This window comes from Mizuhopecten yessoensis, unplaced genomic scaffold, assembly GCF_002113885.1.
Source record: "Mizuhopecten yessoensis strain PY_sf001 unplaced genomic scaffold, ASM211388v2 scaffold3023, whole genome shotgun sequence".
NCBI classification, from domain to species: Eukaryota; Metazoa; Mollusca; class Bivalvia; order Pectinida; family Pectinidae; genus Mizuhopecten; species Mizuhopecten yessoensis.
In genome coordinates, this window is record NW_018404837.1 from 935,135 (window position 1) to 961,454 (window position 26,320).

General features: G+C 37.6%; 1 protein-coding gene across 1 annotated transcript in view; it reads left to right on the forward strand.

Annotated features, from left to right (window-relative positions):
• The first annotated feature begins 12,771 nt into the window (after positions 1–12,771).
• Positions 12,772–26,320, forward strand: part of LOC110446874 (protein WBSCR14 homolog) — a 30,296-nt gene continuing 16,747 nt past the window's right edge. The window contains exons 1-9 of the mRNA XM_021492215.1: positions 12,772–13,234; positions 16,426–16,532; positions 18,773–18,846; positions 19,435–19,554; positions 19,843–20,020; positions 20,376–20,465; positions 21,911–21,990; positions 22,384–23,274; positions 24,031–24,163. Of these exons, the coding sequence (XP_021347890.1) occupies positions 12,852–13,234; positions 16,426–16,532; positions 18,773–18,846; positions 19,435–19,554; positions 19,843–20,020; positions 20,376–20,465; positions 21,911–21,990; positions 22,384–23,274; positions 24,031–24,163 (2,056 nt within the window). The 5' untranslated portion in view covers positions 12,772–12,851. The remainder of the gene's footprint in view (positions 13,235–16,425; positions 16,533–18,772; positions 18,847–19,434; positions 19,555–19,842; positions 20,021–20,375; positions 20,466–21,910; positions 21,991–22,383; positions 23,275–24,030; positions 24,164–26,320) is intronic.

Below are 26,320 nucleotides of genomic sequence, written 5' to 3' on the forward strand. Positions count from 1 at the left end.
CCTCACTTGTCAATGATCCTGCATCTGTCTTTGCAACTGCTACTTCTCAAAAACTACTTGAAATGATGAAGTTTTCTATGCACAATCTCCTTGCGCCAAACTTTTGCATGCTCCAGTTTGTGATGGATCAGAAAAGCACATTCGCTGCAAAGTAGCCAACTTGGATTTTACATGTGAAGTTTGTCAACACTTATCTTCAGAAAATCCTTAATGGATTTAGATAAAGTGGTTGCCAGGCAGCAGTCTTGTTTTGCATTACATGTTCCTACTGCTAATTCTCCGGATCTACCTAACGGATCATGATGAAAATACCTGTTGTCTTTGCGTGGTTTGATGGTTCAAGTTTCATTATGATCATAATTAATAATAATAATAATTCGAGGTTCTTATATACCACTTTATCACAACCTAGTTTGTAGGTCGTCTAAAAGCGGTTCACAAATTATTATCCGTGGTAACAGGGCCTTTGCAACCAGCAAATAGCTTTCTCAACTTCCTGGGGAGCATACAGCAGGTGCTGCCATTTCGGCGCTCACAGCTAGCATTCAACATTTCTAGCACTGCCCAACCATGTACTCATTTACAGCTGAGTAGACTGGAACAAGCAGAGTAAAGTATCTTGCTCAAAGGTACAACACAGTGCAGGGACTTGACTCAAACCCGCAACCCTCCGGTCACGAGCCTGCCATCCTACCACTAGACTACCATGCCTCCTAAGTATGCCTACATTAATATTGTAGGTGTTTTGTTGTCACTATCACAGATCTAGCTTTGAGGATGTGACATTACTTGAATTTGACCTAGATTTACATTGCATGTGTCGTCGATGCAGCAGAAGGCGATTGTCCTTCCGAAACACATGGTCTTCTTGTACTTTTTCTCCTTGTTGGTTTAGTTTGGTTTTGCTCTGCGTCTTATTAACAGCGTTGGTCATTTAAGGACGAGCCAGATTTTGGTGGTGGAGGAAAATAGATTACCTGGGGAAAATCCATCGACCTACGACCAGTACCTGGCAACTGTCCCATGTACACATCTAACTCACGACCCAGGAGTGGAGGGCTAGTGATTGTAGACGCCTTAACCACTTGGTCACAGCGGCACCCTGGCTCTCCATGTAATCTTCTCCTTGTACATTTTTATCAATTTAGAGTTAGAATCACTGTTTAGTTGATTCTATAATTGGTATTTTCTTGTTGTTATTTTTCACTCGAGTTTACACACTATAACACCTGCTGTGAGTATAACTATTTAGGATCGATGAGTCGTTTGATGTCGTCTTTGAAGGTCAATTCGTTAATATTGAGATCAGTACTTAGAAACTCCCCTGCCTCACTCCCTGGAAGATGTTGATTCTCTCCAATCTTTTTTCATACCACTCAACTTTGATTTTTAGCCCACCATCATCTGATGGTGGGCTATTCAAATCACCCTGCGTCCGTGGTCCATCATCCGTCCTTAAACAATTCTTGTTATCGCTCTTTCTCGGGAAGTACCAGCTTTTGAGACTGATCGAATGAACAACATGGCCGACAGGCAGCCATCTTTGAATTTGATAGTGAAAGTTTGTTATCGCTATTTCTCGGGAAGAACTAGAGGGATCTTTCTCAAATTATATATGTAGGTTTCCTTTGGTCCTTAGCTGTGCAGGGCAACTTTTGAGACTGATCAAATAAACAACATGGCCGACAGGCAGCCATCTTTGATTTTGATAGTGAAAGTTTGTTATCGCTATTTCTCAGGAAGCACGATAGGGATCTTTCTCAAATTTTATATGTAGGTTTCCCTTGGTCCTTAGCTGTGCAGGGCAACTTTTGAGACTGATCGGATAAACAACATGGCCGACAGGCAGTCATCTTTGATTTTGATAGTGAAAGTGTGTTATCGGTAATTCTCGGGAAGTACCAGAGGGATATTTCTCAAATTATTAATGTAGGATCCCCTTGTTCCCCAGTTGTTGCAGCAGTGCCTGAAATGGACGGTTGCCTGCTCGCCTGCTCGCCAAAAGTTGTCAAAAGTGAGGTAGTCACTGACCCAACAAAAATAGTTTGGGCATCTGTCGAAAAATTAATGAATACCTGGGTAAAAGAAATTATAGTCCCTTCCACATTAACTGGGGGGTAGTACATTGTTCAGTTGTTTTACTTCGATTTGAATCGAACTGTCTGTGATTTAGAAAATGTGATGTTTTTATTTTCAGATTTCCTATATAAATGCTGCCAGGGTGTCTTCTTTGAAGTTTTGTGTATTTCTTTTTTGGGAAGACCTGAATTGAGTGAATCATGTCAGGTTATAATTAGGGTTGAAGAATTAAAAATATAATGTTTTATTCTGTTTTACATATTACAAACATTGTCATGTTATATGTAATTTAAATGTGCTAAAGCATGGTATTAATTAAATGCTGTGGAAATATTTCTTCCCAAATTTATTTGGGCCACCAATATGTTTTTGGGCCAGTGCTTCAAATAATTTACTCTCCCCCAAAATAAATTGGGGGCCAGCCAATGCAGGTTTCCCACTATCCTTTACTGTTCATGTTTACCTTTAAAACTGATCAGTTAAACAAAATGGCCTACCGACAGCCATCTATGATTTTTGACATTGAAGGTTCGTTAAGTAATATTTCTCAGGGATCTTTCTCAAATTTTGAGAATCTCATATTTTTCCCTTGTTGTGCATGTTATATTTTGAGACTGATCATAAAAACAAAATGACTAAAGGAAGAACTAAACTGATCTTGCTCATATTGCAATGATTGATTCTATTTCTTTCACATTAAGTACTGTACTAGTAAATATGTGAAATGACAAACTCACTTTGAAGGTTGTCTTTCATACACATCAGTATTAAGATTAGATCAAAAGTTACCTCAAGATGCATTTACTCCATTACTGTTAACATGACACGATCAAACAGATTAGAGGAAAGAAGAGATCGAACTGACAATTAAAGAACTAATGAAGATTACAGTGGTGGGTGTCAAGATCCCTCTGGGATCTCTTGCTTTGTGTTTGTATGCATCTCCTCGGGGACTGTCCGAATTTCTACTTTGACTTTTGTAAAGTGTTTAAAACACCATAATTTAAACACAAAATTGTTAAAACTAGGGCAATATATGAACAAAGAAAAGATTTACAGGGAAACCCTTGAAACGGTACGATAAGATGAGACAAAGTGTTCCGGAAAGGTAAACGTCTTCTGTTACATAACCCACCCCCGCCATGTAAACTAGGTCAAATCCAAGGAATATTGCTGAGAACTGGGGGAGTGACAACAAAACAACGAGGTACACTATTTAGCATAGATCTTCTAACATAGCAAATGTAGCGTTTTTCTCTATGGTATATTGGAATTGATGGCTACCATAACATTTGTCAATTGCCTTCATCAACCTGCATCTTTGGAACCCCTTTGTTGTACGATCAACCATTTGAAGCTGATAGTTATCACGGAAGTCATGATATTTGGAGCAAGCTCTGGAATACCGATTCAAATGTGTCATGTAAACTCCGTAGGTTGAGACTACAAAGATATAACTAACGAGAAAGGTAAAGTTAATGTTTCGGAGGAAAGCGGCTGAAGTATCCGTGATTTCAAGCTCAAGAGGGTGTACCTATCGTTGAAACGTATATACCTAAATGTGAATTGAAGGAATTGGCTAGGTTTTTGTTACCAGTCATGATAAGTTCATCAATAACTTCAGCCTCATATGGAAACAAAAACAGGTCTGCCAGAAGAGGGACACAGTTTGATCCCATAGGAATGCCTACATTCTGCCAGAAAAGCGACACAGTTTGATCCCATAGGAATGCCTACAGTCTGCCAGAAGGGGGACACAGTTTGATCCCATAGGATGCCTACAGTCTGCCAGAAAAGAGACACAGTTTGATCCCATAGGAATGCCTGCAGTCTGCTGGAAGAGGGACACAGTCGATCCCATAGGAATGTCTACAGTCTGCCAAAAGAGAGACACAGTTTGATCACATAGGAATGCCTGCAGTCTGCTGGTTGGACACCGTCGATCCCATAGTAATGTCTACAGTCTGCCAGAAGGGGGACACAGTTTGATTCCATAGGAATGCCTACAGTCTGCTGGAAGAGAGACACAGTTTGATCCCATAGGAATGCCTAAAGTCTGCCAAAAGAGAGACACAGTTTGATCCCATAGGAATGCCTGCAGTCTGCTGGAAGAGGAACACAGTCGATCCAATAGGAATGCCTACAGTCTGCCAGAAAAGCGACACAGTTTGATCCCATAGGAATGCCTGCAGTCTGCTGGAAGAGGGACACAGTCGATCCCATAGGAATGCCTACAGTCTGCCGAAATTGAGACACGGTTTGATCACATAGGAATGCCTACAGTCTGCCAAAAGAGAGACACAGTTTGATCCCATAGGAATGCTTTCAGTCTCGCGACATTGAGACGCGGTTTGATCACATAGGAAGGCCTACAGTCTGCCAAAAGAGAGCCACAGTTTGATCCCATAGGCATGCCTGCAGTCTGCTGGAAGAGGGACACAGTCGATCCCATAGGAATGCCTACAGTCTGCCAAAATTGAGACATGGTTTGATCACATAGGAATGCTTACAGTCTGCCAAAAGAGAGACACAGTTTGATCCCATAGGAATGCCTGCAGTCTGCTGGAAGAGGGACACAGTCGATCCCATAGGAATGTCTACAGTCTGCCAGAAGGGGGACACAGTTTGATCCCATAAGAATGCCTGCAGTCTGCCAAAAGAGAGACACAGTTTGATCCCATAGGAATGCCTTCAGTCTGCCAGAAGAAGGACACAGTTTGATCCCATAGGAATGCCTACAGTCTGCTGGAAGAGGGACACAGTCGATCCCATAGGAACGCCTACAGTCTGCTGGAAAATCTTGCCACAGAACCAAAGATGTTGTAAACCAGGAACTCAATTGTTGGCCACAGCTTTTCAGCACTGTGCTCTTCAGCAATATGGTGTCAACAGCTTATCGGCTATTCTCCACCGGGTCCAATGGAAGTACTGCTACAAGTGTTAGGCACCCCTAATCTGCAATCTTGTTGAATTTATCTTGCATTGTTTGTAATTTTTGTGTAAACTGCTAGCTACTACAAATTCCAGGGACGTCAAGCAAGAACATTCTAGTTGAAAGAGGAGTTGCTGTCGTATTGTTATACTGTATACTAAAGAAGTGGAATAATTGGTAGGAGGATTTTGAAGAATTCAAAAGCACTTTTGAACAATCTTGAACACCCTTTTCTGAAAAAAGATTTTGTTCTATTAAAGCTTTCAACTTTTCGACCCTTTACACAACCATACCTCATACCAAACTGAAGAAACGCCTTCGTTTTCTTGTTAGAAGAGATTTCTTTCACAGAAAGGCGAATGCCTATATAAATATTTAGTTGTTAATAATTGGAGCAAATATTGAGTTAAGCCCAACAAAAGCCAATATGAAACGATCGAGTTTCTGGTTGACAATATCTTTGTTGAGTTCGGTGTTAAGATCCTAGCAAACTGGAGGCATTCCTATGGAAACAAATTTTCTTCTGGCCGATTTGTCTCTCTTTTCATATGAAACTTAATTCATTGGAGCTTATCAGGACAGGTAACAAAACTTATCCAAGCCCTTCAATTTCACATTCAGATATATCGACGATGTACTGCCTTTGAATATCAAAAAGCCATTGACCACATCGATGGTATATACCCTCAGAGCTTGATAACATCAGATTTCGACTTTCCCTTTCTTTATAGTAACATCCCTGCTTCCCTATATACGATGTGTACATGTCGCAGAGATTGCTCCGAATATCATGTCTCCCGTGATACAAATGTACAACACGGGGATTCCAAAAATGCAGATAAATGACGAGTATTACCAAGTTTTAGGGTCGCAATCCTGATCTCGCAGGGAAGTATTTTTTCCTTTATGTGATATGAAGGTCGATGTTTTTGATTATGCTCATTAGAATGCCTTCATGTTTTGTTGTCACCACCCAAGTTCTCGATTTCGATTAACATGGCGGGTGGTCGTCGATAAAGCAGAAGGTGCTTACCCTTCCGGAACCCCTGGTCTTTTTGAGCTGTTGAAGCTTTAAGTTGTAGCTGAAAAGGGGGTAATTTTGTATCTGAAGTACGGTTGTAGCTTCGACGGACTTTTGATGTGGAGTATTACATCGGTACTGGTGTTATGGGTATATATCTCCTTGTTGGTAAATGAAACTTTCAAGAAATGCTGCATTTCCAAAGAGCCGTGAGTATCCGTACGAACAAGATTAAGAGTCGCGGGATGATTTTGCATCTAAATAATATTCAAAGGTAGTTGTTTTCCTCCAAGCGTTCGTGATGCCAGCGATAAGGTCAATATTTCCTTCATCTATATTTAATGTATTACATGTTCTGCTGCCAATCTAAACACCTCCTCAGACTTTTTCCTGTTTAGCGCGTTACCTTATCTATGCGCTATCGTGTGAATCCAGTATCCTTTCTAAGAATATCCATATGTTATCCCCATCCAAGCTTACTTCCACCAAAACCTCTGACATGCAATCTCCTATGTCCCTCCCACGGCCGTCAGAAAACATGTCGATCCCATTGATGTCATTTCACTACAGGTTTAGGGCAAACGAACGTGTCAATGGCAGTGGGAAGATCACCAATGGCCAAACAGCTCAGCAGGCCCTTACCTTGTGTCAGGGAAACAGCTCAGCAGGCCCTTACCTTGTGTCAGGGAAACAGCTCAGCAGGCCCTTACCTTGTGTCAGGGAAACAGCTCAGCAGACCCTTACCTTGTGTCAGGGAAACAGCTCAGCAGACCCTTACCTTGTGTCAGGGAAACAGCTCAGCAGACCCTTACCTTGTGTCAGGGAAACAGCTCAGCAGACCCTTACCTTGTGTCAGGGAAACAGCTCAGCAGACCCTTACCCTGTGTCAGGGAAACATCTAGAATGGAACTTAAAAAGCAGAAAAGGAATTGCAATTATGTACTGCTCTCAGCGGCCTGTCTCATCAGGTTGCTCTCTGCTTGGTTGATGGAGTGCCTGCATTCAGAGGAGACTTTCCATCACTAAACACAGGATATCTCCAGCACACACACAGGCAAACACACAAAGGGAGATATTAGCCAGGTGACATTTGACTAGTAGTTAGCGCCTGATAGAGCAGCTCCTTCAAATTCCCCAAAATTGAATTATGCTAATTGCATTAATTGTCTATCTATGTACTGTAAAGCGCTTTAGAGTGGCTTATGTTAGATAGATAGGGCGCTATATCAAATGTTGTATATTATTTATTATTACTATCACCTTGTATCTCTGTAGCACTACCGCTGTACACGCTCATTGCCCCTTCCTGTTGATTGACGTGTGCTCCTTTCCTCCATCGCAATACTTACTCCTGCTTTGTATGAAGGGGTGGGGGTTCGTCCCTTTTACCTGCATTTTATAGGAAAACTTAAGTGTTAGCGTATATTTATACATACATATAATTTATATAGTAGATAATAAAAAGAAGTTCTTTCGAATGAAAATATAAAATAAAACAACAAGAACACAAGACTGACCGCTAAGCTTTTCTGAATTCTTAGGCTTTTTCATGAGTCAAAGAAGGCAGAGAGGCCTAGTGGTCAGTTTTGTGTGATTGATGTTTTTGTCTCGCCGCCACGAAGTAACGGAAGCGAGACTGAAGTGTTGCTTTTCCGGCGACGGCAGCATTAAGTTTTGCTTTTAGTTAGTTTCACTCAAAGTATAAGTACTACACCAACGAAACTTGAACCATAGATGCATCCAAGGTACTATATTTCAACCTATGCATCAAATGCCGGATGCAGACTACCTTTTATGGTCCATTGACTTTGTCAGCATCTCCATCAATATTAAGTTTTTTTCGTTTAAGTCAGTTTCTCTGAAACTACAATTTAAAGTGCTTGACCAACCAAACTTGACATGTGCATTGATGGTCAAAGCAGGGCACAGGCGAGACATATCAATTCGAATGGCTTGTATTTTATGCCTAATGTGTATCGTTATAGCTATCCATTTTAAGTTCTTACATCCTACTAGTTTAATGTTCTCGACTATATACAGCTTTTTACACTGTATACAGCTTTACATCATAAACCGCATTTACACATTCAATATTGTTTACCACAATTCCGGGATACATGTCTCTACACGTTATATGTAATATATGTATGTAAACTGGGGGCTTAGTTATTATAACTCTATATCATACTACATCATTCAGACGAAGATCTACTGAAATAGATTAAAGTGTCGTTTCTTTTCTATGTATTTATTTAATTATTTATTTTGTAGATATGTATACCATTGAATACACTACACAAGTCCATGATTTAAAAGCTCATTTGAATACTTGATTTATCACGTGCACGGTATGGAAATTAACATCTTTTTGTCTGTGTTCATTTTACATTATAATTAGGATGTATACAGTACGTGTAGACCCTTTAATGTTTTGTGTAGCTGTTTTCATGGCGTGTCATTAGCTTCGTGTCACGGTAAAGGCCTACAGTTCGTTCTATACATACACCTGGTTGTATACTTTATAATACTGTACCACAATGGATAGATGTTAAGGATGACGAAATACATACATTTTTTTTAATTGCTAAATCAAGATTTTACCACAAACAAAAAAGATAACCTGATGACTTATAATTCACTGCATGTATATAATATAAATTATTTACCATTATCCGAAAAAGTGCATCAAGTCAGAAGAAATGAATAGCATCTTAGAAAGGTTATGTATTACAACCAGTACATGTTTGTGTGTGACGTTTCGGTAACTGGTACGATACTTACCCTGTCACCTGCATCAGAAAAAATCACCAGGGTAGCGTATATCAATCTATCTATATATTCTGCATCACCCTCTTTCGAGTATTATGTGCAGCGTGCGCGTCTGTGCATGTTAAAAGGTATTGTGTGGTGACCGAGATAGAAATGATAAAGTGCGTACTGGTGCATGCATAAGGCAGAGGGAGAGGAAAGAACTACGGATGTTGATAGCTCCTGTTGTACAAAATAGCGGATCTATTATGGACTTTGAGTCGGGGTGTGAGGGATGGGGGGGGGGGGGGGATAATAATAGTTTGAAGATTGTTTACCTAATATACAGTAACATACACTCCAACTGAGCTGTATATGGAAAGAGTTCTGATTCGGTGTTGGTCATCTAAACTCTGGCCACCTTTTTGAACTCTTTCCAATACAGAGCCAGAAATAGTGTATTCGGGTAGGTGAACTATGATGACAGGGGACGGGGGAGGGTGAAGTTAAAAATATGCTGACATAGTCTATGTCCTAACAAAGGGAGTATCACTGATTGCCTTCTTGAAAGTGTCAAGTGATGGACTGCTGCAAGCTCCTAACGGGAGGGCGTTCCATTGGACTATGGTTAGGGGAAAGAAAGAGTATTTGTAAAAGTCCTTATTGGTAGGGATTTGCCGAAAAGATAGGGGGTGGGCATTTCTTGATAGTCTCGTTGGACTACATATGGTGGCATTTGGATTGCTACTGTCTGGTAGACTATTTTATAAAATAAACACAGTCTGCTTTTGGATCTTCTGTGTGCTAATGTTTGCCAACCCAGACTCCCTAACATGTCTGTTACACAGTCCATAGGGGAAAATTTGCCAGACACCCACCTAGCTGCTCTGCGCTGGACCATTTCTAGTTGTTTACTTTGATCTTGGGTGGATGGGTCCCAGACACAGGCAGAATATTCTAATTTAGGGCGAACCAGTGCCGTGTACGCTGCAGCCTTTACCTTTTTGTCTTTCACCTTGATGTTTCTTTTTATATATCCTAAAGTTCTGTTGGCTTGGCTACTTACATTTTGGATGTGTTTATTCCAGGTCAGGTTTGATGATATGGTGACACCAAGGTATTTTGCATGGGGAACAGTTTCGAGTACTTGTCCGTGTAGCATATACTCTGTGGGGATTTGCGTCTTTGACCTGGATATGTGTATTACCTGGCACTTGCTCGGGTTAAATTCCATATCCCACTGTTTTTCCCATAGCTGTAATCTGTCAAGGTCTTTTTGGAGTCTGTATGCATCTTGTAGTTTACTTACTGCTAGGTAGATGGCAGTGTCGTCTGCGAAGAGACGCTCTGTTGATGTTATATTTAGTGGCAAGTCATTAATATAAATTAAAAATAAAATTGAGCCGAGGACCGAGCCCTGGGGTACACCTGATGTTACCGGGACTTTTGATGAAGCAGCTCCCTCCAAGACAACTTGCTGTATTCTGCCTGTAAGAAAGCCTCTGATCCATTTTAGAGTTAGGTGCTGTATCTCGTATTGATGAAGTTTGAATAACAGTTTTTCGTGGTTTACCTTATCAAAAGCTTTACTAAAATCGAGTAAAATTAAATCTGTTTGCTTACCTGTTTGTAGGTTTTTGAAAAGATCCTCCATAAGCATGACTAGTTGGGTTTCACAACTACGTTTTTCTTTAAAACCGTGCTGGAGTTCAAACATAATATTATTTGTGTCAAGATGTCTTACCAGGTTTGATGTTACAATATGCTCCATGACCTTGCACAAAATACAGGTAAGGGAAATGGGGCGATAGTTCGAAGCTCTATTTTTCTCACCTTTCTTGAGTAATGGAGCGACGTATGCCGAGGTCCAATGGGATGGGAGCTCACCGGTTTGGTATGATGATCGAAATAATACCTGTAAAATGGGTGCCAGTTCACTATGGAGTTCTTTAAGAACTATTGGTTTGATGGCGTCAGGATCGGCCGCTTTAATGGGATTAAGTTTATAAAGAAGTTTGTCAATACCTGGAACTGAGAAAGTAATGTTTGACATTGGTAGGTACTTACTTTTTTGGTCTTGGGTGGGAATTCCTTGGTCAATGGTTTGTTGTTGACAAAGTTGTTTAAGGCTGAGAGGCGATTTGGGTGTAAAGACCGACTGAAATTGTTCATTTAGGATATTTGCTTTATCTATATTGTCAGTATACAGCAGGCCATCTCGTTTAAGGGGTCCTATACCTTTGGGGTCTTGTCGACTGTTTTTCAAAAAGCTGATCAATTTCTTCGTTGAATAAGATTTTTGCTCACCTTGTTCGTTTGGTGTTATGATTCCCAGGAGTTCTTCTAGGTACCTGTTATGGGATTCTTTAATCATCTTTTGTACCAGGTGTTTGTAGTGCAGGAAGTGTTCCCTTTTTCTTACCTTTTTTGACTTTTTGTGTTTATAATACAGGCTGTCTCTTTTCCTGACGTGACGTCTAATGTTTTGAGTCATCCAGGGAATGGATTGCTTCGTACCAATTGTTTTTGTTGGAATTGATTCTGAAATGGCTTTATTTAGTTCCGAAATAAATTCTTGCCAAAGAGTTTCAGTGGACTTACCGTGGTGATTTTCGGTGAAAGTTTTTCCGAATGTACACATCCTATCCTTGAGTTTCTTCCAGTCTGCCTTTTGTACATATCAACCTGTCTTGGTTTTTGTTTTTGGGATTTAGAATAGAGACTTACTTCTATATACACTGTATCATGATCTGATAGACCTGGCATATTGGTAACTCGACTAACAAGTGTCGGGTTGTTTGTAAGGAATAAATCCAGAATGTTTTCTTCCCTTGTGGGTTTACTCACCATTTGGACTAAGTTGTTGTCATCCAGCATGTTTATGAAGTCTTGGTATATGGGTTGGGCTAGTTGGTCATCCTTTAGAGTGGGAAACGAGTTCTATTTACCCAAATGTGTAAAATAAGCGTATAAAGGGGCAATAAAATAGCCAACGCCATAGCAGACAGTTACCCAGTGTATTTCACGTCTGTAAATTAGCATTGATCAGTTTATAGACAATGACATTTTCTGCGTGTCAATAATATCCATGTCATATAGGCCTGTCAACCGTATTTGAATGTGTACCGCGTGTTTTTCTTTCATCTTTTTTTTTTTTATCTCGATAACCCGTTTTTGATCTATATTTGTGATTTTGCTGATTTTCGCGCGGGAAATTACGAAACAACGGATTTCACTATTTTTCGAGTAGCTTTATGCTATAGATCTATAAAGTACATTTTTGGATGTTCTGATTTCTTTCTGTTTTTATTTAAACCGAAAGATAATAACTCCAGCTGCTGTGTCAGAAATTTCGTGAAAACCAAACTCGATATTCTAGGAGATCAACAGTATGAATTTCATTTTCAGTAGCATTTTCCTCTACCAAATGATTAAAAAAAATCTAAAGGAAGCGCTGTCTTTGGCAATGATTCGGAATGTAACGGTGACATTAGGCTCCACGTAAATTCGTTCTGTAACGAACGTGACAAAAAATCCAACTCGCAAAGTCTCAAGTCTATCACTGTAAGGAATTTTGACAACTCAACTATTCAGTTCGATGGTAAACATTGCTGAAAAATATTTGAAATATAATTAAGTGGGCCTTAACGACATTTTATCTGGTAACATGCACGTTGTCGTTCTATTTTTATTGGTCTATACAGGGATGTGTAGTTAGGCCTACTACACATCCCTGGTCTATATTATTAGTGTGACGTACGTACGTAGATGTAGTTGTTTCTGTAATGAAAGCAAGGCTTACCATTAAATCGGAGACGTATATATTACACTATATACGTCTCTGATTAAACTAAATTTATTTTATAAATTGCATTTTTTCAATATTTTTCAAAACAGAGAGACTCAAAAAAGTTCTATTTATGCTCGATGAGTTTGTTTCAAATTACCCCTTTGAGGTGCCTCATCATAGTCAAAAACACGCCCTCTATGAGCAAGTTCTGGAGTAATGGCGGACGACGTACTTGGAATACTGTCTCTTTCGTATGTTGTTGACAGTGAAGATATTCGGAAATGATGAGCGTTAAAGCTTGGCCATTACCCGATACGTCGGGTAATGGAAGGTTTACAAGTTCACACATAATGAACGTTAAGTCAAACGGTCTTGGTGAAAATACGACGTCTGTTATGAAAGAAGAAGAAGACGACGATGATAAGAACACAATACACAGTGGTCATTTCATGCTAAGTCGTGTTCACGATCATGACCCATCGCCGTCTCTTGGAGACGATGACGGACCAAGAATATCACGTTCGAAAGACGACAGCTATGATTTCCGCAAGGCTCGTAAAGATACGGCTAAGAGCTACACGTTTACGACGGGGAGGAACACCAGGACCATTGATATAGACGAGTCCCTCTCAACTCTGTTCGATTGCATGACTCTAGCTTACAGGTGATTACCTAGTAGCATTGACAGCTCGTATCATACACGTGTATCATAAACACGTGCATTGTATAATCTTATGTTGATGTCATCAAGTAATGTATAGGCTTGTCTTGTCTGAAATTACTGTGAGTTCTTTGGTCGGTGGTGTATACACATCTTCTGATCTCTGAGGTCAACAAACGTTGACGTTATATAACCAACAGTGAAGAAGCAATATTTAACGTCGCATATACATGTAACATAACAACATTAGCACCGTAGTGCTATTCAATTAACATATGAAATCACAGTTTATGCAAAAATTTAGAAATTTTAAAAACTTAAAGAGAACAGAAGAATGTAGGTCACTGAGTCTAGGTCAAGCTTTTAGCAGGGCTTAATAAGTATGATGCAAGATTTTGGTTTCTTCGTGGGATGGGCAGTGAAACTGGTACCTGTAGTTGCATCGGTAGCACGATGTACCCAAATAGTATATATATGCTAGTTCAAGTTGTGCTGCTAGTGCTAGCTTTATAAACTTTGAAATTGTAATTAAAGAAACCAAATTCAGTTACCTTTCTGAAATTGAAACAAACAATCATAAAACACCAGGTATCTCTTATGGACCAATGTCTTGTATGCCACAACACCTGTCACTTCTGACAATCATTTAGATGGTACTACATGCCAGGCTTGTGCAATCTCATTGGTCAGTATATCATTACACATAGATGACCATACTTGCCAACTCTCCCTATTTTGGAGGGAAACTCCAGATCTTGGACCCTAACATTTTACATTTTCCACTACTAAGTTTGCTGAAATTTTCCTCTTTTAGGTCACCTGAGACAAAGTCTCAAGTGACCTATTGCGATCGCCTTTTGTCCGGCGTCGTGCGTCCGTAAACAATTTACATTTTCTACTTCTTCTCCAAAATCCCTGAACCAATTTCAATGAAATTTTGCAGGGACCTTCCATGGACAAAGGTCAACAAAAACAGTTGCCGGTTTAGTCCTAAGTCCCCAGGGGCCTGAGGGACGGGGCCAAAAGGGTCAAATTGACTAAAATTTCAAAAATCTTTTTCTCCAAAACCCCTGAACCAATTTCAATGAAATTTTGCAGGGACCTTCCATGGACAAAGGTCAACAAAAATAGTTGCCGGTTTAGTCCCAAGCCCCCAGGGGCCTGAGGGGCGGGGCCAAAAAGGGTTGAATTGACTAAAATTTCAAAAATCTTCTTCTCAAGACCCAGATATGGTAGAATCAAATACTCTTCATAGATGGAAGGGTCTTAAGGTGCTTTACCAAAATTGTGAATTTCATGACCCTGGGGTCTCACGTTTCCCCCTGGGGAGGGGGTAAACTTTACTATAGTTTATATAGGGAAATCACATTTTGGACCAACATTTGTTTAATTTCCATTGGAAGTAATTCAATTTGGGTTAGCATTATCAGTATTAGGTAGCAGTTTGATAGTATGCACCTATGAGCCCTGACTGACCCCCAGGGGCTGATGGGTGGGGCCAAAAAGGGTTGAATTGACTGAAATTTCAAAAATCTTCTTCTCAAGACCCAGATATGGTAGAATCAAATACTCTTCATAGATGGAAGGGTCTTAAGGTGCTTTACCGAAATTGTGAATTTCTTGACCCTGGGGTCTCACGTTTCCCCCTGGGGAGGGGGTAAACTTTACTATAGTTTATATAGGGAAATCACATTTTGGACCAACATTTGTTTAATTTCCATTGGAAGTAATTCAATTTGGGTTAGCATTATCAGTATTAGGTAGCAGTTTGATAATAAGCACATATCAGCCCTGACTGACCCCCAGGGGCTGATGGGTGGGGCCAAAAAGGGTTGAATTTACTGAAATTTCAAAAATCTTCTTTTCAAGACCCAGATTATGACCCTAGGGTCTAACGTTTACCCCCTGGGGAAGGAGGGAGGGGGGGGGGGGCAAAATTTATTATGGTTTATAATGGCAAATGATTCTTTGAATATTACATGTTAATAACTTGATTGGAATTATAATCTTGAATTGACAGTTTGATACTTTGAAAATTTTGAGCCAGCCCTACCCCCAAGGGCTGTAGGGTGGGGCTCAAAGGAGTCAGTGTGCTAAAATTTCTTCATTTTCCTTGTTAAGAATCAGAGGTGCTAGTTTCAAATCCTTTTCAGTCTGAAATCTGTATGCTAGATATTGAGTAAGGTGGTTTTATTGTTTTTTGTCACTTTGAATAATATTTCTGTTCATGTTAAAAACAAAATCAACTCTCTGTATAAATATATCAGGTGACCGTTAAGGCCCATCCATGGGCCTCCTGTTCCAAGATCTGATCAAAAAATCTGAAAGAACAGCTCCAACCATGCCATCTTAAGGTTTATTTTTCCCTTGACATACACATTCATTTGATAATTTTGAGTACATATAATATCCCCTAGAGAAACTTCAAAAAGTTCCCAAGTATGATAGACTTAAATCACATGGATAAACTGATCTTGTAATGCTATGAGTTTTTGTTGGAAATACATATATACAGTTTGAACATTTTAGTCATTAATACATCTGTAGGTAGACAAAACACCTATAGTCTATATGGATCTGAATTACATACAGTATGCTGTGTTTGTCTACTAAAGCTTGTATTTAATGCGGGCTCGTCTGCAAGCTGATTTTATGACCAAAAAACAGGCTTTTGATAAACCCTTGAGAGTATATGGACACTTTTAAAAGTATGAAAGGACTATTTGATGCATGTTTTGAACCTTGGAAAATGGATCAATTCCCTTTTACCATGAATGTATAGTAGTTAGTAAGTTACACGAGATAAAATGCAAAAATAAGATGTGCAAGTATTGATCACAGCATAACATGGCAGTGGTGTGATAAACTTACTTTGTCTTTTAATGCACACTCATGCATGTACACCATAGGGAGGTATGCATAAAATAATCTGTGTTATAGAAAACAATTATTTGTTCTGGCAATAGCTCAACAAAATTTCATCTAGCAAAGGCTCCAGGAAACTTTCAATTTTCAGATAAGAATTTTGAAAAAAATGCCAACTTCACAAGAAGCAGAAAAAATATTGTTACAATGAAATTACAAAATGTTACTGTGTATACAAAATTTTATGAAATTCAAAAGTATTTTACATTTGTATCATGGTAAATGTTAATTCATGCTAGATGTAATGTCAAACGAATATAAATTTTCAGTGGTAAACTGACCTCGCCAAAATGGAAACAGTTTCGCGGCCTGCAGCTAACTATCAAGGACAAGATTCGACTCAACAACCTGATATGGCGTGAATGGTGCATGCAATGTAAGTCTACACTCTATTCCTTTTTATTTCCTTACTACAAAATTTTGTTATGGTTTTCTTTTTAATTTTAAAACACAAAAAATTGCTCCGAAAATTTGACAACCTAAACTTGTCCACACTGTTGGAATTACTTCTTTGCCCCATATATATGTATTCATGTACACATGTTTCTATTATAGAGATGGGAGAAATAATTAGCCATAGAGAGTTATATTCAAAATTCTAAAAATAACAACCTGTCTAAGCATCATTTGTAGAAACTTATCATTTTCCCCGAGATGATATACTTTTTGTATATGTGTATTGTGACTACATTATCAGAGCAATTATTGTCAAATAGTGATATGCTAGTAAGACCTAAAAAAACACAATGATTTAAAAAATTGTAATTTTGTTATTGGTAAGTAACTAAAATGTATGTGTCTGTCTTATCAATGTTTCTGCCATATCAGTCAAGAATGGCAAAGGTGTATGCTCCATGAGTCTTTGTAAAAGAATAAAAAAAAAATAGAGATGTTCATGTACAGAATACCTACCAATCCTATTCTAAACTACTTGAAACATAACCCCTGTGTGTCTTTTGGCGTTATATATTTAAAAAAAATGAATGTAAATATTTGAAAAAAATCTGTGAAACTGAAAAAGCATTCATATGGTTAAACGCTGCTCAAATTATTGCTCTGACATTATGCATGCAATTTGGTTAAAAAAAAGAACTTCTGGCCATGGTTAGATACCTTAAATTAAAGTAGAGTGTCAGTGGTGAGAGTTATGAGGACAATCTTTTGTTAAAAAGATGCAGGAAATTTACACATGAATGTGTATGCATTATGTTCAGTTTTAATAGGTAGAAATAAAGTTCTGAAATAAAGGTAGAAAATTAAGAAAGAAAGAAATAAGAGATCTGAAATTAGTTTAACAGAACAATAAAAAAATATAATGTTATCTGAAAACACAGCTGTGCAAAAACACCAATTCTGCAAAGACCATACATTTACATTGTGATGTATAGTGGTTATCTGTCAAAAGTTATAAATATGCCAATTCAATGTTTTCATCAAATGCCACATGTTTGAAACTATGATACAAGTGGTGTTAGAAACTCACACCTTGTATTCTGATCGGAGACGGTAGATTTCACCAGGGACTATAAATCACTTGGCATATTCCTTTCCAAAAATTGTGCAAACTTCTATATTATCATACGTGTATAGCAGTATGAAGATTTGGTGTCCCTTTGTTCTATTTTATGCTTGGAATGTTACTTTAGCATAAGGATATCTCTTACTATTGAGATTTAAATACAGTTCTACAATTAAATCCCAGTATGAGTGGGTTCTCCAAAAAATATGATGATCAATATGATGATTTTCGCAAATACTGATCAATGATGATGTACTGTTGATTGTTTTCTTATTCCTATTTATTGATATTCATGATATTTGTAAACGGTTTTCAAAAGTACTAATATTTTAGCAAAATACAGTTTTGCCTGAAAAAAAATTAGATCTGAAAAGAAAATGATTTTAATATAATATATAAAATATATAAAAAAAATTAAAAATCTATTACATTGGCTTTTGCACAAAATTTTGTGCAATTTGTTGTGAAATTTAAAGCTTTCTAAGGGGACTTAACTCTGATTTTACTTTTAAATGACAAAACACTAAGGAGCATTCAGGATTTTTCGTGTCTGTATATTTTGAACATACGGTTCACTCTTAATGAGATGTAGACTTTTTTCTTCACAATTTGATCAAGAGAATTAAAATAAATCTAAAAGTAATTAAAAAAAATAATTAAAAAAATATTCTTCTAGAACACAATTTCACTTAATTAATACATTTAGCTTATATGGCTTATATGGATACTTCATAACAAGATGAATTTAACAAAAATCAAATTCCTTTCATTCAAAAATAGAGTAGGGGGGTATTTTTTCTAGCTTTTTAGGAAAGTGACATTTTCCAAACACACAGAATGTTAGGGGAGAGGGCAGCATTCCAGTAACATTCCTGACCTCTGACCTTGTATGTGATTCTTAATTTCAGATCATAGACATGCATCTTCATAGTTGATTTTAAATAATTTGTAGCTCTGTGGAAGCTGGTTTCAATGTATTAAATAAGAATAACTTTTTTGAACTATGAATCTGTTAATTATTTGTGTGTGTTAACTGTTCAGTATCCATTTCACAATCATCCTCCATTTCACAATCATCCTTCTTAATTTCATTTCAGATGTTCATGGAAAGGAATCTGTTGTGTGCCAGTTTGCTGCACCTCTTTCAGATGACATTCACTCAAAGCCAGAGGTATGTTAAAAAATGGAATAAATTTCATGACAAAATGATTTTTCTCCTGTCAGTGATCATATTTATACAGAATCATATATATAATCGATAGTGAAGCAACTTTTATAACAATACAATCATTATTTATGATTGAAGAATTAAGAATATCATTTATTTGTTCCTTGTTTGTGTAAGTCTTGATGATAAATGTTCATGTTGATGATACACCCATAATTAAAGTTAAAATTTAAAAGGTAATGTTATAAAATAAGGGAAATGTCGACACTGATGGAAACATAAGTGCTGAGTGCTGATACTGATAAAAGATATATACAAGCCATTTAAACTGTACAGTGATACAAATGTAACTTACCTCAAACATTGAAATATTTTGATATTTTTGTTAAAATTTTGTTGAAGTATTTTCATATTTCTTCAAGAAACTAAAGGCGTAGCTCAATCTACATATATGTAGCACTAATTACATGGTGTTATGACCATGTAGGTTTGCCAAATAATGCACTGATTCATGGATCATTGATACGATTCACAGATGTATTGATATCCCTGAATTGTTACATACTGTGAACATGTTTTCCATCTCTACAGGCAATAGTTTTGGAAGGGAAGTACTGGAAACGAAGATTAGACACGGTCACATTTGAGTACAAAAAATGGCGACGTTACTACTGCAATCGGAAGAAATTCAGCAAGAACAGAAACACATATGTAAGTCTCTGAATGTATTATTTCCAGGCACAAGCCCAGGCGTCTGAAATAACTTAAAATGTTTGAACCCGTATCTTATACTCCGAGATTCCTATATATTTGAATATTTCACTCTTCAATATTTACAATTTTATTAACAGTAAACTAAAGTTTGGAGAGTCAAAATACCTGTCAAATAGATGTGTCCACTCAAAACTAGCTTTGAGGTGTCAAAAACATATTCATAGGTCTACTGAAAGCCCTGATGTGCAAATAATTTTTTTAATCATGCATATTTTTGCTCTGCAGATGTCAGATCTGCTGCTGAACAAGGCTGGGGATGTGAGCCAGCCGGTACCTTCCCAACCACTGTCCTCTACAGATATCTACCTGAACAGTACAGACTTCATGGACATGGACCTGGAGGATGAACTCTTCAATCAACTCAATCATTCAAGCTTCACCTTCCCGAATCCTCGAGAATTCAGTAAGCGATTCAACGTTTGCTGTATGTCCTATTGATCACACAATCTGTTGCTATGTAACTCAAGATGTCAGTTTAATTAATTGTAAAAATGTGCTTTAGATCATATATGACCTTCAGATATTTTACAAATGACTAACAAGAAAATAAAATTATTTTCTTTATCAATTTATGCTGCCAAGAATGATCTCCCTTGAATATACCAGGAGTTGATGAGAAGACATTTTGTACTTTCAAAAAGAACATTTCTTGTCAGTCATTCTGAATATCAAAATAATAAGAGCTGTAGGAACTCCAGTAACTCAGGTGAAGATTTCAAAATGTTAATTTAAGGTAAAGTCACTGATGTTTTTTACAGGCTCATTTGGTATATCGAGTCTGCTGCAACCTGGCCTCATTCCTTTACAGCCCAATCTAGACGACACTGATGCTTTAATGGACTTTGAAGGTATGTGTTAATGCTTAACTGCTGGGATTATAGGTGACATTCGTTATTGTTTATTACATGTGCATTTGCTCTTTGTGTATTTCTATGTTTGAATGTATCCGATTGTGGGCAGACCAAATATTGAAAGGGTTTAGGTGAAAGATCTAAGCAATAATCAGTCTGGTGTGACACGACACATAGCCTGTAGAATGCTATCAAACTAATATGGCTAGAGAAACTGCAAATCCCCTTGTCACATTTCTATTCACAGGTGTAAGTTATTATGTCACTTAATAGCCAGAGGTTATAAAGAAAAGTTCTATATTCCAAAGAAATCTTAAGTGACACATGAAACTTTGTTAAGTATAATGATATGTAGCAGTTTTTAGTCAAACCACTATCACCCATCATGTTATCTAAAAGATTAATAGAAAAGTAAAAGATGTTCATGTGGGTGTATGGTATATTGACTATACATATGTTGAGGCAAGGTAAACTCTGACAACCCTTGGATATTCAAGTAGGCCTATACTATACCACATAAAGAAACAATATGCCTATAGCTATAGTTAGCTTAAGGTCCACAAGAATGTTTTTTTTACATGTATCAAAATGGAATGAGTTTTTCTTCAAAATATCCTATTGTTTGTATGCTGTATATATCTATTTTAACAGAAAAAGTAGTTTTCTATAGAGTCTTTATGTCTGGTTTTGTGCTTGTGTTAAGAATTTCAAGTCTAAAAGAACATTAAGATTAAAGTCGAATGTAGATATTCTTGTTATATTTTGACCTAGAAACATGAATTGCATATTATAGGATTTACAATAAGACCAGAATCGCCTAATAACTAATAAATAATCATGTTTTATCAGATATTATCTTTAAAAATCTTTGATAAAACAAATGATGTCATTCAGCTAATGAACCATGATATAACTTGAGGTTTGGTACGGCCCAGCCTGAAAACAGTGGAATTGGTCAACGGCTCTGGCTCCTATCAATTATACCATGTACAGTGCTGCTGGTCATGTGCTAAACATTTTCCTTGGGATAATCAATGAGGGACCTATTAGTTAACAATGCCATGAGTTAAATAGCTTTGTATGTCTGTTCAATATTTGTTGAATTAACATGAATACAGTTATCCCAGTTGTCTTTAAATCCCTGCCAATAGCATCGTTTCAAGAACATAGAAATATTCTTTAGATATGATACACACATCTCTGGGAACCTTGCATGTGTTATATCAATGCAAACAGTACGTGAGTTTCTGCCAAAACAGCTGTGAGCTTATTACAATATATTGATACCAAAGTATATGCAGATGTTACGGTACTTTCAAGTAGTTGGTCCTTTATCATTCACATTGAATTCTTTAGATTTATACATGGTATTTAATTGTTTATGCATTACAGCAAATAAATGCTAATAATGATTTTTAAACATTCTGAATTTCCATTTGCAGAACTTCTTCAGCATACCAATACCACTAGATCTGGTAACTCTGTTGTACAGTTCACTGGGAGCAATTCATCAAGTTCACAGGTAAGTAAAGATGAAATATTTGGTGAATCTAACAGATAGAATGTTCAAAATATATCTTTGATTAGGTATTCTCAGTGTTAGTGGAAGAAAACCATTTAAGTACAAAATTTGGTTTTAAACCTTTATATATAAATTAATTTATTAATAATATGTATTTTCTTACCAAATAATAAATTTGGTTTCAAGTTCAAGTTAAATATAGGTCTGTTTTTCAAAGATATTCATTTTATATTACACTTAAAGTTTTAAATGAATATATTTCTTGTGTTTGGGTATATTTCGATTTTTTCCCCTATAAATTGAGATGCTTTTGTATACAATATTCAGTCTTTGAATTGTAGCTGACAAATGTTGTCTTTGAATTGTAGCTGACAAATGTTTTACACTTTACAGAAAGTATACCCTTCAGATGACTTTGATATCGGCACAGGATCTTCATCTATGTCTTCATTACGTGCTCTGCTTCAGCCGCCATCTGCTCCTACTCCACCACCACCACCAAAGACTGTGCCTCCACAACCTCTTGTTCAGAGCCCTCCCCCACTCCCATCCCCGATCTCGTCTCCAATCCAAACCACACACTCTCCCCAGCCTGAACAGGCTGCAGCATCTGCTGGAGGCAACCATGCTGTGATGGACCTGATCAATTTGCTTCGTATAGCACAACAGTCTCCTGAAAACAATGGTCAGCTGGTTTCGTTACTGGCCACACAACTGTTGGAGACGCAGGCCACCCCAAATCAGGCTTCTGAAGTCTTAATGCAGTTGCAACAGTTGCAACAACAGCAGCAACTAATTCAACAACATGAACTGCAGCAACAACAACAGCAGCAGCAGCAGCAACAACAACAACAGCAGCTTTTGCATTTGTTACAACAGTCTCAACAACAGCAAATTCTACAGCAACAGCCTGTGGCACAACAGACTTTTTCATTGCAAAATAATCAACAACAAATTCTCCAACAACAGCAGCAACAGCAGCAGTTCACAGTACAACAGCAGCATCAGCCACAACAATTACAACAACAGCAAACACAACAGAAACCAAAACCAATGGAGGTGAAACAGCAGATGTTAAGTGCTAACAAAATGACAAAATCTGATAGACATTCGAGTCAGAATGCCAGTCCGTTGCAGGCTGCTCTTTTGTCTGGACTTAAGTCCAAGGTCACATCTCGTGTTGCCAGCAAATCTGCAGCCCTAGCATCTGCGGCAGCAGCGTCACAGCCTGTGGCTACATCAGGCAAGGTGAACAAGGCTGGTGGAGAGTTTGTAGTGCCAAAGGTCAGTAGCACGCCTAGGAGTAGATACAGGAGTGGGTTGTTGTAGAGTAAATTGACAGCCAAGCATTTCCCCCTTCCCAATATCAACTTTCAATTATAATCTCACAATCTTGGAATGTTATGATACATGGTCCTAAAGTACTGTTGAAAATTCAAAGAAAAATCAGTGTTTCGTAATATGCAGAGCATCATTTCAAAGTGTGACCAAAATTGAAACAGTTTAGTAAGTGATATTTTGATTCAAATAAAATGTGAAAAGAAATATACTGTGCCAATATTTTGCTTGACAAATGTTGGTATCATTACTTGTGTTTGTGTGTAAGGATGTCAATGGTTAACTGATTCAACAATTACTCTGTCAGACAATCAATATTCATCTACTAAAATCACAAACTCAATAGTTGAATATACAAAATGTATTGTTGTAATCCTGTTAGGAGAAGTAATTGCCTATAAGGTCCCTTTAAGAAATGTGTCTGTGATGACTACTTTAGAAATGATATGTTTTTCAGGCATTAGATTTCAGCATATTTCGTTGGTAATCAGATAAGTCTCAAGTTCACTTCTTCAGGGTTATTACATTTCTGCCCACCAGCACAACTAATTCCTTTACAATAAAACATACAATTGACATGAGTACAAATGTACGGAGAATGAAATGCTTCATTTTGATGATCTGTGCAATTTCTTAGGGCTGGAGTTAACAGTCAAATTGGTCTTTGCTTCAGGTTTTCAAAGTATTAATTCCTATTTTCAGACGAAAATGATGCGAACGAAAACACGACATGGACAGACTCCCTTACTGCCCAAAATCTCCACCCCAACACCAGTCAGCAACACTTTAACGCCCTCCCAGCAAAACACATATCTGGCTCAACTTCTCACAAAAGGTAAGTCTTTATGCTTTACTTTGCTGCCTACAGGGTATTTCATCTTGGGTACTAAATTCATTATTTTCTTGTACTTCACAAAGTAGAAGAGTACTTATCAAATCTCTTAAATGGGCGATACAGAATTTCTAACCAAAGTCTCTGATTCCAATTTATAAACCCTATGGTTCAGTTTCTAGCTCTGCCAAATTTTTAGCTCACCTGGCACGAAGTGCCAAGTGAGCTTATGCCGTGGCGCGGCGTCCGTCCGGCGTCAATATTTTACTTGAAACGACTTCTTCTTAATAACCGAAAGGCCTAGGGTGATGATATTTGGCCAGCAGCAAACTGGGAAGAAGGGCTACAAAGTTTGTTAAAATTAATGACTTTTACCCATTTTCAAGGTCACTGGGGTCAAATATGTTAAAAACTTAAAACATCTTCTTCTCGATAACCAAACTGCCCAGGGAGATGATATTTGGCCAGTAATATGCTTGGGTGAAGGGCTACCAAGTTTGTTCAAATGAATGACCTTCAATGATATTCAAGGTCACAGGGGTCATTTGTCTTAAACAAACTTTAAACAACTTCTTCTCAATAACCAAAATGCCCAGGGTAATGATATTTGGCCAGTAGCATGGTGAAGGGCTATCAAATTTGTTCAAATGAATGACCTTCACCTATATTCAAGGTCACAGGGGTCAAATATGTGAAAAACATTAAACAACTTCTTCTGAATAACCAAAATGCACAGGGTGATGATATTTGGCCAGTAGCATGCTGAGATAAAGGGCTACAAAGTTTTTCAGATGAATGACCTTCACCCATATTCAAGGTCACAGGGGTCAAATATGTTAAAAATTTCAAACAACTTCTTTTCAATAACTAAAATGCCCAGGGTGATGATATTTGGCCAGTAGCATGCTGGGGTAAAGGGCTATCAAGTTTGTTCAAATGAATGACCTTTACCTATATTCAAGGTCACAGGGGTCAAATATGTGAAAAACATTAAACAACTTCTTCTGAATAACCAAAATGCACAGGGTGATGATATTTGGCCAGTAGCATGCTGAGATAAAGGGCTACAAAGTTTTTCAGATGAATGACCTTCACCCATATTCAAGGTCACAGGGGTCAAATATGTTAAAAATTTCAAACAACTTCTTTTCAATAACTAAAATGCCCAGGGTGATGATATTTGGCCAGTAGCATGCTGGGGTAAAGGGCTATCAAGTTTGTTCAAATGAATGACCTTTACCTATATTCAAGGTCACAGGGGTCAAATATGTGAAAAACATTAAACAACTTCTTCTGAATAACCAAAATGCACAGGGTGATGATATTTGGCCAGTAGCATGCTGGGGTAAAGGGCTATCAAGTTTGTTCAAATGAATGACCTTTACCTATATTCAAGGTCACAGGGGTCAAATATGTGAAAAACATTAAACAACTTCTTCTGAATAACCAAAATGCGCAGGATGATGATATTTGGCCAGTAGCATGCTAAAATGAAGCTACAAAGTTTGTTCAAATGAATGACCTTCACCCATATTCAAGGTCACAGGGGTCAAATATGTTAAAAACTTCTTCTGAATTACCAAAATGCCCAGGGTGATGATATTTAGTCAGTAGCATACTAGGATCAAGGGCTACCAAGTTTGTTCAAATGTATGACCTTGAATCATATTCAAGGTCACAAGGAGCAAATATGTACAAAAAATTTAAACAACTTGAATAACCAAAAGGCTCAGGATGTTGATATTTAGTCAGTAGCATGCTGGTATCAAGGACTACTATGTTTGTTAAAGTGAATGACTTTGACTTATATTCAAGGTCACAGGGGTCAAATTTGTTTAAAATTTGTAAACGACCTCTTCTGAATAACAATGGGTCCCAGGATGTTGATACTTTGCAAGTTGCATCCTGAAATGAAAGGCTATAAAATTTGTTCAACATAATGACTTAATTTGCCTGTAGCTTTATTTTAGATCACTTTTAATGTTACAAGTGTGATATTTATACCAGGTGAGCGATGCAGGCCCATCGGGCCTCTTGTTTTCCTACTGTATTGGGAATGGGGCCTGTGGCTTTGTAATTGGGAAAATTGTGTCACAGATTACCATTAGCTATACTGAAACTTGTTTTCCTACAACACAGTGTCATCTGAAAGACTTCTAG